We start from the raw sequence: 12,852 nt of genomic DNA, 5'->3' as shown, positions 1-12,852 counted from the left end.
CTTAGTGCTGCTGCCCTCAAATGTTAGTCTGGAGCCCTGTGAACTTAAAATAAAACTGCACATTGTAATTTCTGTACGTTAAAACTATTTATTATCAAAGCATTTGTCAGTAATGCAGTTATTTTGGGGGAAAATGTGAATAATTGCATTCCAAGGTGATTTAAGGTGTGCCCCTAAATTTTCTGCTTGCGTTCCTAAAATTTTAAGTCGGGGGCTACAGCGCTACTAGTAAAAAAAGTTAGTCTGGAGCCCTGCAGCATAAGATTATGATTGCACATGTCACAACCTGCTCATTGGTGGTCCTGCCTCTTGCCACCAGAACGACATGGAAACCAGTGAGGCCTGCTACTGGGATGAAGAAAAGCCCAGCGACACACATGACAGCCATACTGATAAAAAGTCAAGGAGGGAAAAGTAAGGCACAATACAAATTGTATCAAGTAAAGCTCTCAATCTAAAGACACCGCACAGAGTGAGATTACTGTGCTGAATTTTTCCTCAAATGTGTGCCGTGAGTTTTTTTTTTTTTTTTTTTTTTTAAATAAAAATTAACAAATGTTTACGTGTGTTTAAAAGGATACGTGACAGCTGAATGCACTCTGTCCAGCTGCTGGGTGTGGTAGAGAATGAAGAGTAGGCCGAAGCCAAACACGCCCATTATGTGAGCCGTCAAAGAGATCAGGAACAGGAAAAAGTAACGGTAATTCCTCCGGCCGATACAGTTGTTAACCCACGGACAGTGATGATCAAAATCCTGTAGGGAGAGAGGGGGCAAATTATGTGAGTGTGAATTATAATGGAGAGAGAGAGAGAGAGAGAGAGAGAGAGAGAGAGAGAGAGAGAGAGAGAAAGGGAAAGGGAAAGAGAAAGGGAAAGAGAGAGAGAGAAAGAGAAAGAGAAAGAGAAAGAGAAAGAGATTTTCCAAGCATCTTTATTTAACAAAAAAGATTACTTACATAAAAACAATGTATATTTTGTTACAATTTTTTTTTTTTTTTTTTACAAAAAGAGTGCGAAGTGAAGTTAATTATCAATGACAGAACACAAAGCTCTTCTGTGACACCATATTCCTTCAAAAACATTTAAAGAGTCCATTACTTTATAAAAACGAAAATCAATTACAATCCTTGATTTGATCATAGCTGCAAACACCCTTTCAACATTATATTCACTTTTTGTCTCAATTTTATCTCTTCTACTAATATAAATGGCCATTTTGGCTTTACCCAAAATAAAATTCAACAAATGACACTCATACTTTCGCCTTTGAACATATTTAAAACCTAAAATAAAAGTTTGCACAGAAAATTTCTCATTAAAACAACTAAAAAGATTCTGCAAACTATCAAATAAAGGCTTTAGTCTTGAACAATACAAAAAGGTATGAAAAACAGTTTCTCTCTGGAAACAAAAAGGACATTCTTTGCCAACATCTGGATTTAAAACAGAAATAAAAGCATTAACAGCAATAATGCCATGCAAAATTCGCCATTGTAAATCTCCATCTCTTTTAGCTAACGGTGGCTTGTACAATGCTCTCCACTCTGGTCTGACATTATCATTGATCTGAAAAACAGTACGCCATGGCGTGTCAACTCTTTCATGTAGTCCCTTTTTGTTAAAAGATTTTACACAAGCTTTATAAAACATTTTTCCATTACTTTCATACAAATCCATATCTGTCAACTTTTCAGATTCTAGAAAAATTCCTGCATATTCACCTAAATTTGGTGAAAGAAACAGAATTGGAAATGGATCCCTCTCGTTAGGGATAACTTCCCCTTCACAGTACTCTTGAAGCATTTTTGTCTCTTCCGTTGTAAAGTGGATGTGTTGACTTTTACGGGATTTAACAAGAACAACGACTTGTCCAAACCTATTTCTTCAGCAGTCTTTAGAATCGTCCTGGCCACTGGCCTCCAGCTTAAGTTCTCTGGACCAGTGAGAAATCGCTGTATAAACTGTAGCGGGAAAGCTGCAGTCCTACTCTGCAAGTGTACAAGTCCTTGTCCTCCTTCCTCTTTTGGTAGATATAATACATTATGGGGTATCCAATGCATTTTTTGCCCAAAAAAAATCTATTAAAAGGGACTGAATTTTAGCAAGTATCAATGCAGGTGGATCAATACAAGCCAGTCGATGCCATAGGGAAGAGGCCACCAAATTATTAATAATCAGAGTACGTCCTCTATATGATAAACTCTTTACAATCCATTTCCATTTCATTAGACGACCTTTAATTTTTTCAACTATTCCCTCCCAGTTTTTTTGAACAATCGTTTCATCTCCTAAAAACACTCCTAAATATCTTAAGCCATCTTTTCTCCAACTTAACCCACTTGGAAGTATTGGTACCCCTCTTTCCCACTTTCCTACTAACACTGCTTCGCTTTTACCCCAATTCATTCTTGCTGAAGATATAGTTTCAAAATCTTTCAATGTTTTTAATAATAAATCCACGTCATTTTGTTTATTAAGTATAATGACAACATCATCAGCGTATGCTGACAAACACAAAGTGCTGTTATAGGCTTGTAAAGATACCCCTTCTAAAACTCTTCTCAATTTATTTAAAAGTGGTTCTATTGCCAAAGTGTAAAGTATTCCTGACAGAGAACACCCCTGTCTTACTCCACGACACACTCTAAAAGGAGCACATAAGCCACCGTTAACTTTCAGTAAACTCTCAATGTCATTGTACAGAATTTTAATATAACCTATAAAATCAGAACTAAAACCAAATGCCTGCAAAGTTTTCCACAGATAATCGTGTTCTACACGATCGAACGCCTTCTCTTGATCTAAGGAAATCAAACCCATGTCGACTCCCAAAATTTTTGAAACATCAAATAAATCTCTTATAAAATGGATATTATCAAAAATGTATCTTCCAGGTACACAGTAGGACTGACCAGAATGGATTACTTCCTCCAAAACTCTTCCTAGTCTAGTAGCTAAAACTTTTGAGAGCAATTTATAGTCATAGCACAATAAAGATACAGGTCGCCAGTTTTTTATGTCTCTCACATCACCTTTTTTTGGCAAAAGAGTAAGGACCGCTCTTCTACAGCTCAGCGGCAGAAGTCCTCCGACTAGACTGTCACTGAGAACTGCCAGCAGGTCCTCCCCTATCACAGGCCAAAAGGCTTTATAGAACTCAACTGGGATTCCGTTCTTTTTTTTCTAGACTAAAGAAAAATTTGGACGGTACATCCATCTGGTCTATATCTTTAAAACGTGATCGAACTAGCGCCCCCTGTGCCTTCACTTTTTGTATGTCAGACAAAACAGATTTCTTTAAAAAAAGGGATTCAATATGTGTTTGATTTCCACTTGACTGTGCCGCTTCTTGAAATTTGAGAATTTCATCTTCTAATACTTTAATGGATTTGATTATATCTTTTGTGACATTGTGAGTGTACTGTTGACATAGTTGTTTGGTTTGTATTTTACCAAACTCCCACCACTTTTGTAAGGACTGAAAATTATCTTTTTCCTTCCTAAAATTCTCCCCAAAAAATGCGAATGTTTCTCTAAAATGTGCATCACTTAATAAATTTGTGTTAAAGTGCCAATAAGCACTTTTCGGCTTAACAGAGTGTAAAGTTAATGTACATATAACAAGACTATGATCTGAATAACCAACTGGGATTATGAAACAACTTTTGAAAGTACTAAGATGGTGTTTAAAACAATAGAATCTATCCAGTCGTGCTAATGACAACCTGTTATCACGAGCATGTGCCCATGTGTACTGCTTTAAATCCCCATTTAAACTCCTCCAAACATCGCATAAATCATTTGCTTTAATCATCTGAATGAGTCGCTTACGAGAAAGCAAATGTGGCTCTACATGATTTCTATCCATATTACTTTCTACACAGTTAAAGTCTCCACCTAAAAATAAATGCTCCTCACCATTACATTTGTCCAACGTTTCACAAAGAGTATGTAAAAACACCATTCTTTCTGCTGGCAGAGTTGGAGCATATGCACATATAAAAATAAAAGTGTGGTTCTCAACCTGGGCTCGAATCTTTAACAATCTACCGCTCACAACCTCTTCCATCTCAGTAGAACAGGGAGTAAAACTATTAGCAAATAAAATAGCGACACCACCACTAAGTGAGGATTTGTGACTAAAAAAGGAGAGACCTTTAAATTCTTTCGCCCATTCATCAGCATTTGTTGTGTCGCTATGCGTTTCTTGTAAAAGTAAAACATCAAGTTGTTTCTGATTCATAGTATTATATATTAATGTGCGTTTTATACATTCTCTTGCTCCATTCACATTTAAGGATGCAATGCGAATGTCACCCATAGGGGTGGGAATCTTTTACCATCTCACGATTCGATTCGATTCCGATTCTTGAGGCCACGATTCGATTCAAAATCGATTTTCGATTCAAAAAGATTTTCGATTCAAAACAATTCGATTTTATTCATAATGATTTCTAATCAGGTTTCTGATCATGATCTACTCTCATCTGCTTTGCAATACAGAATGACAAACGGAGACATTAAAGTGTCTTTTTCACATTTATTAAGTTCAATTCTCAGGGAAGTGCCTTTTATCAAAAACATTGAAAAAATATTTTTACTTGGTACTTTTAAAGCAAAGTATTTATGATGACCCATAACGAACTTACTTCCAATACTTCCTATATTAATTGTATTAATAAAACAAATGGAAGTGATTTGGCAAGTCAACTGTAAGGTTACATTTGCCAGCATATGTCCCAACATTGCTGAGAACCAACAGGAAAATAAATGTGTGCCTGTACTAGCAGCATACTTGTAGTAAATTAATACAAACTTCAGCATATTCTGAATCTCTGGCATTTAATAATAGACTTCTAACCAACATCCTCTTGTTATTTCCAATGAGCAATATAATCCTTCAGACAAAAAAAAACATTTTGCTGTAGCAAATTCACAAACAGTTTTCGTTCAAAAATATAGAATTATGTACCAGAAGCTATCATAACGTATAATGCTTGTGGACTTATGCATATTCTGAATAATTAGTAACATACAAAGTCGCTCTTGACTTATACACAACTAAATAATAAAGAGTTATGACTTGAAATGTTTGCTGTATACCACAATCAAAAATAGCAAAGAAAGTGAATGAACATTCTGCAGAGAGTAACTTACAGTCAAAATGTAACTTTTTGTGACTGGCATTGCACATATTGCATACAGTTCAGATCGGTTTACACAGCATATTGATGTGAAAACTAAACAATACAGAAATTAGCTCTCATACAAAAAAATACTAAATAGATCACAATGAAATTGCCAATGTTCCATACGTTAGCTTTTAACGAAGACATTCTCTGGTGCCGTTCGGATTTGGCGCTCAGCCATCATGCGTCTGTTATGTGCGCGTCTCTGTTATGTGCACGCCACAGACTGTCCGCGCACTGCACGTCCGCTTCAGAGTTCCGCCTTTTGCGTTCCTTCAATGTTACGTTATTAGATTTTTTTTTTTTTTTTTTTTTTAGAAAATCGATTTTTGACATTTGTGAATCGATTCAGAATCGTCCACGTCCCGAATCGCGATTCATCTAAGAATCGATTTTTTTCCCCACCCCTAGTCACCCATGTGAAAATTATAAAAAAATAAACTTAAGCCATAAAGAAAAAAACAGCCAAGAAGGGCCAAAGTGTTAAGCCGATTTTCTGCCATTAATTATTCAATTGTTGTTGGAGTTTTGTCACAAATTTTTTCAACCTATAGACTTCTTTATTTGTGAAACATCCCTCAGTCATGAAAGCCCTCGTATTTTCTACAAAACGTTTTGTGTCTGGAAAATAGTCAGCAACCTGTACTCCCCTCAAGTTTTTTTGACAATTTTAAAAACTTCTTGATTTCATCAGTATCATACTCTAGGCATGTCCATTCACTCTGGGAACAACTAGAAGCACCGGAATCAGAGACATCACTCTCATTACCAACATCAACATCAGACTCTTTTTCATTTTCTGTTTTTCTAGCTTGTTTTGATTCAGAGACCTTGTCATTCTTTTTCCTCTTTAAAGGGGTTTTGAAAACTGCCTGATCTAGGTCCGTCATTAAATCATCACTTAAGTTGACACTCTCTGAAGGAGACTTTGAGTCAGACACTATATTAACATGTTAAATATCCATGCCTTGGCCTCACCTTTATCAACAACAGGGATAACTAAATCATTCTCCTCATTATTCCCATCTATGGCCTGATTCGCCTCAGTCTGTAAATGAGGAACTGTTTCAGTTTGGCCGCTAGTGGATGGCCTGGGTTCAGTTTGGGTTGGATCAGGAACATTATCAGTGCCTGCATTCCTGACTTGCCCACCAGTTTCACCTGAGACATCTTGTGTATTTGTACCATTATTATCTGGACAAGCACGTACTAAATGCCCAATTTTCCCACAGCCAAAACACTTCATCACATCAGTACTTACAAAAACAGTATAATCAAAGTCATCAACTCTGAGTTTCAAATTCAGGTTGAGTTCAGTTCGATTATCTTTCAGAATCATGTAAGTAAATCTCCGAAAAGATACCACGTGTTTGATCAGGTCTGATTTGCTACCAAGAACGATCTTTTTCACGGGGCTGACTATCTTTCCAAACCGTGACAGTTCTTTTGTCAGCATTTCGTCTTTTATGAACGGCGGAACGTTAGACAAAGTGACTTTCTTAGCGGGAGTAGAAAGGGGAAGCACTGGGGTGAACAAACCACTAATAACTACACCTCTTTCCACTACTTCGTTTGCTTTCTCAACAGAATTTAAAAACAAAACCATTGCATTATTCATCCTAGATGCCGCTAAAATACACTCATGACCAACAACGTTTCCAACGGCCAAAATGCATTCCTCCACATTCACCGCGGACACCACTTTCACTCCGTGACGCCGCGTGAGAGAATCTAAACAGGTGTTTGTGTTTTGGGCTGCCATGCTTCCCAGTGATACACTGGTTGCTGACGACCGAACCCCCCCCCCACCAAAGGAGCCTTACTTCACCACCCGATACACCACAGATATCAAAAACGAAAAAAATAGAAAAGAATTGAAAGAGAAAGGAATTTTTCCACCACAGCGGGCATAAACCATTCGCACTCACCACACGCACCTCACACTCGCTCAACAAACGCATGCGCACAGAGAGAGAGAGAGAGAGAGAGAGAGAGAGAGAGAGAGAGAGAGAGAGAGAGAGAGAGAGAGAGAGAGAGAGAGAGAGAGAGAGAGAGAAAGAAAGAGAAAGAGAAAGAGAAAGAGAGAGAGAGAGAGAGAGAGAGAGAGAGAGAGAGAGAGAGAAAGAGAAAGAGAAAGAGAGAGAGAGAGAGAGAGAGAGAGAGAGAGAGAGAGAGAGAGAGACTTTTAAGGGTCTCTTTAATACAAAAATTAAAAAATTAAGTGAACATTACAAAATAAAAAAAAAACGAAATGAAAAAAATGAAAAAACACACAATTATTAGTTTTTTTTCCCCAAGAAGACATTACTCAAATGTAAATTTGTAAACATTCATCAGAGTCAACTTCACAAATACACTGATTAACTTCCCATCTATATTTGAAAGAGAGAGAGAGAGAGAGAGAGAAAGAAAGAGAGAGAGAGAGAGAGAGAGAGAGAGAGAGAGAGAGAGAGAGAGAGAGAGAGAGAGAGAGAGAGAGAGAGAAAAGCTTAAGGCTGTTCAAAGCACACACACTTCTCTACTTAATTAACACAAAGCGATAGGTTTAGTCTGCAAACCATTAGTCGGAGCAAGAGTGGACAGACTGATTAATGACAAAGATTGACCCTTAGAGAAAAAAAACAAGACAGTAAAAATAAATGCAAAGATGTCACATATATATGTAAATGGAATTGCTATGTATTGTAATGTCATGTTTATTCAATGCACATATTGGGGTCACAGCTGAACACAGTCACTAGAATAAAATGTGTGTGTACCTCCACACAGTTGTCACACACGGAGCAGTGTGAGCAACGCGGGGGTCTGTAGAAACGGCAGGTGGAGCACCACTTCATCCGCACTTGAATGCCTCGAATCTCCACAGTCTTATAGAGAGGAGCCCGGAAATCATCCTCTTTATCTTCATCCTCCTCAGCTACAACACACAGACAGACACACACAGTTTTTAACATCCCTTCCTCAGTGGATAAAATTAAAGCAGGAAGTGAAAAAAATATAAGTGTAAAGTCAACATTTAATCAAATCGCCCTGTTTACTTAATGAAACTACTGTTTTTCTTGTGTATTGTGCACTGTTTATCAGTGTATGTTACTTCAAAGGAATGATTTTTTAAAATAAAAAGTAATGAAATGGAACAACTTTTTTTCAGAGAGACATCACATAGGCCACAGAGGCAAAGAAAATAACCAATAGCCAAATTAACTGCAGGTTTATTTTTTTTCCATTGTTTCACAAAGGCCCTGTTTATTAAGATGCGTTTTGGTCAATGGGATCACAAGACGACGTGGGAGACACATACCCATTTACACATGGTGTTTTAATCAGTCTCTTTTGTCTACTTTCTACCACTTCTGTCCTGATTTCTTCAAGAAAAAGTTTTTTGGGGGTTTTTTATCTTGCGCAATTTACATATGAACACGATTTCGTCATGCTCTGACAGCTGCAAGACCACGCCAAACGCTGTGAGTTTGTGTTAGAAATCAGGAATGGTGAGAGAATATTGTTCTTGGTACGTTTTTTTCTTCAAACCAAACTTGGGTTTTCCTCCGACAAAGTTTAAATCCCGTCTGGCTAGCGCACTTCCCATAATGTTTACGTGTTACTTCAGTAGGCGGTCTTTTGCAGCTACTCGAATGCATTCGACCACATGAGCATTTACACTACGAAAGCAATCCGGTCGAATGCGTTTTCGACTACCTCTGGAAGTGACCGAAAGTGAACAAACTCAAAACGTTTTAGACCCCGTTTAAACCTGTATTTAGCATCATCCACTTGTTATCCGATCTGAATACCTGGTGTAAACAGGGCCTAAGAAACATTAGGATAGTAAAATGCACTGGGTATGATTTCACATCAACTTTATGGCAGTTTTATTATAGTATCTTTATATACTATTACAGTATTCATTAATATTTAAAATTAGCTTTTAGTTTTAAATTGACATTTTTATTAGTTTTGTGTCTATTTAGATTTAATTTATTTTTATTTCAGTTTTAGTTTAAGTCATTTTACTATTTCAACTTCAAATAATTTTATTTCAGTTAGTTTCCAAGGCAACATAATTTTTCATCTAATGTTTATATTTCATTTTCATTTATAGTTTTAGTTACTAACACTGCTTTAAGATTGCTTTAGCTGAAGTTTAGTACACCAAGGTCAGTTCAGTAAAAAAAAAAAAAGAGCAGATCTATTAATAAGGGAAAAATATACACCAATTCAGTTCAATTCTTGTATTTTCTGCTCTCAAAACAGTCTGGTTTGTTTTTCCAATAAGCCCACATACTACAACAGCTGTAATACTTAAGCACACAGACACATCATATCAAAGATTGTTTCACTACCTCTGGGGAAGATGCCAGGATCCATAAAGGTGGCCATACAGAAGTTGGCCAGAACAAAGAGAAACATAATGCCATTGTATATCGGCACAGCAACAGAAAACTGCTCTGAAAGCCAAGGGCACCTGAAAGAAAGAAAGAAATGTATTAATGGGACACAGGATGAAACAAATCTCACACACATCATATACGGATCAACTACGATCCCTATGCTTGACATCGCACATCCTGCAATGTGACTATCGTAGATGCGCACATCGCATTATTGATGCTTATACGATATATTGTGCAGGCCTATCATCAACCTAATAATTCTGCTCATTCTCAGGCTATAGAAAATCGTTACAGTGACAATGACAGGATTTCACGAGTAGCCTGTAAACAGCGTTTCATGTGCTGCTGTAAATGACAGAAACGGACATTTACCTACATTAAAGAACAGCTCTTTAGTGCTCGTTTAACCTTTTCATTGACATTAAAGTGAAATTACTGAACCGAAATATAGGAGCCTGATAAAAATGCTAATTTAAAAGAAAAAATGTCAGACGGACTTAGGTTTTTGCATCTGAAGTCTTCATATTGTAAAAAATTTTCTTAATAATAAACTTAATAATTTAAGGACTGTTTCAGTAGCATGTTTTACTACTATACAAGCGATATAGACAAATGCAGATAACAAAATTTCACAAAGTTACCACCACAAAACCTGCAATGTATGAAGATAAAAAAGGGAGAAGAGAGAAATTGAAGAAAAAATAGAGGAAGGTGGTACTTCATAATAGATGTTGGCCTATTTTCATTGCCTTTCGATGTTTAATCTGAGGGGTTGGTGAGAAAAGAGGGATCAGAAGGGGCAAATGACAAGAATGAACAGACGTGACACAGCATCTGACTTAAGCCCCCCGTATTTACTCTTGTGTGCCAACTGGAAGGACTGTTTTTTTGGCATGATGACTATGTTTCTGTTGTATTCACAGGTCATGACTTACAAAATCCAGGGCACAAGACGGCAACAGGAAGTTAATGTGATTTCTCAACTTCAACAAAAGAAAACAGCTCTGACTGTGCTTTAAATGCTAATGCTGCATAAACATACGGACCTCATCAGTTTGTGCGCACAAGAAATTCGGTGCAACATTAAGGAGCTTATCATGCAAGATTTACATAAACATTAATCTCATGTCCATTTCAGTGTCACTAGGTCAAACTATTAAGTCCTAGCAGAATACTTTAGAGAGGGTTTTGCTGTAAATAAAAACTACATAGGTCCTGTGCATGCCTGCTCTTGTATTTTCTTCTAACTTTGTATACTAAATTGTAAGTCACATTGGTAGGAACGTGACTCCTAAAACCAGAAATGCTGTATTAGATGTGTTAACTATGTGCTTTCCAAATGTAAAAATCGTGAGTAGAAAAAATCTTTAATGTTGCCTCATCTAAGACATGAACTAGGAAGTTAAAACTCCTAAAATATAGATTATGAAATATAGATTATTAAGAAAAAAAGCCTTTTAACACAGTACAGCCGAGGTAAAATGTGATATTCTAAGCTGTATGAAAAATCCTTCTGACATTCAAGACAGTACGCTGTATTAAACATTAACATATTCTGAACTGAGGATATTATTAGAAGCGCATTGCTTAGAATCAGGCCGTCAACAACAATTAAAAAAAAAATACTAAATGAGCCACATCTGAGAATGTACCACATCTCAGTTTTAAAATAACTGGAGTAATGCTAAAAAGTGACAGCAGTGACATTCACTAAACTGCTACTACACTTCTACCTTGCAACTACATCATCATCAGACAAGATTTTGCCATTTTCTAATGTAAATTTATGGAACTTCTGTTTGGGTAGATTTAGATTTTTTTTTTTTTTTTACAGAAACTAACCAGTATAACCTAATGTTGCTGTTGGTTATAGCAGTGATAAAAGATACCCAGAAAGGAATATACAAGGTATTTAGTATTTCATGTTATCAAAAGAAACATAACTTTTCAACATCACAATATCTTTATATAACAATTTATTCACTCAGTTTGTCCGTTGTTGCTCATTTGACCACTTATGGGACAGGCGTAATAGTTAGTTCATAGTTATAGTTAGTTAGTTCATAGCGGCATTTGCACTCGGTTCTTATCAAAAGGATATTAAATACTTGAAACAAAATTGTCAATATTGATGTTTTCTCTCTATTTCGCCAATGAAAATAGTTCTGAAAAAAGCAGAAGTGTTGCGCTTCTCTGAACATGCAAATTTGGTTCATTTTGTAGATTTGAATTATGAATTAATACAATACTGCATGGCATCGTGATACTACTTGGTATCATGAAAAAATCATCTGGTAGTACCTTAAGATGTGTTTATGGTATGGTGTCGACCCTAGTTCACACATAACACGCGTGAACTAGAAAAGATTATTTCCACTGCGATACTTTTCCATTGTTTTATTTTTTATGTGCTAGACAGACGTCTTTAACCGCCGCGTTAGCATCTTTTTCGGCTCAAAGAACACCTACATTTGTTCAAACTTAATGTCACCTCATTTTAGGGCTGGGTGATAAATCGATTTTATTGATTAACTTGAATGTGTAGTTTACGTCGATTTGTTTGAATGAAAATCGGTTTTCTCTTTAACATCCGCCGACGCTCCCCTCTGGGCTCCCGTAGTTCCTCATTTAAGTTTTGATTCAGGTTACGTCACAGACATACTCGTATAGTAACGCATATGCAAACTCACAATACCAAGCATTTACAAAATTGACAATAATTTACAGATTGCACATATTATTATTTCAATCTCAAAGAGGTTGTACTACCCCTAAAATGAATAATGAAAAAAAAAATAATAATAATTACCACAATACCATGGTTACAGTTAGCATTACTACATTAAATCCATGGTTAATGTTGGTGATTTGAGGACTGGAAAGCCTTCTATAACTTCATTCATGGCACAAAGTTTCTCCTGGTTTCCACACCAGTGCTGCTAGATCTGATATGGTTTATAACAGTTCTGCTCTGAATTTGAATGCTTCTCACAAGAACTCACAGCGATGTTATTAATTCGGCAGCTAATTTAAATGCTTTCTCACTGGACCTCCCAGCGTTGTGTAGTAACTTTATCGGGTGATCAAAGATCGGCCCGCGAGTACCTGTTTGTCTATTATTGCTCCGAACGCGGTTTCGTTCTGCTTTTGTTTTCTTTGCTGATTGAGGTTTCACATATTCAACAGAAATAGCAGCTCTTATTAGTTGTGCAAGATTTAGTTGCACCGACTGGAAAAAAGGTCACAAAATGCAACCATTTGGTCACAGT

General features: G+C 36.6%; 1 protein-coding gene across 2 annotated transcripts in view; it reads right to left on the bottom strand.

Annotated features, from left to right (window-relative positions):
• zdhhc5a (zDHHC palmitoyltransferase 5a) overlaps nucleotides 1-12,852 on the bottom strand; it is a 39,782-nt gene that overhangs the window by 17,690 nt on the left and 9,240 nt on the right. For both annotated transcript variants that reach the window (XR_014605116.1, XM_084107009.1), the window contains exons 3-6: nucleotides 9,533-9,654; nucleotides 7,949-8,106; nucleotides 582-754; nucleotides 287-389 (exon numbers count right to left, since the gene is read on the bottom strand). Coding sequence is in view for 1 of the 2 variants with exons in the window: in XM_084107009.1 (XP_083963135.1) it covers nucleotides 287-389; nucleotides 582-754; nucleotides 7,949-8,106; nucleotides 9,533-9,654 (556 nt within the window). In the remaining variant the exon portion in view is untranslated. The remainder of the gene's footprint in view (nucleotides 1-286; nucleotides 390-581; nucleotides 755-7,948; nucleotides 8,107-9,532; nucleotides 9,655-12,852) is intronic.

Source organism: Abramis brama (genome assembly GCF_963993115.1).
Source record: "Abramis brama genome assembly, chromosome: 2".
In the NCBI taxonomy this organism is placed as follows: Eukaryota; Metazoa; Chordata; class Actinopteri; order Cypriniformes; family Leuciscidae; genus Abramis; species Abramis brama.
This window is presented reverse-complemented; position numbering and strand designations above follow the sequence as displayed.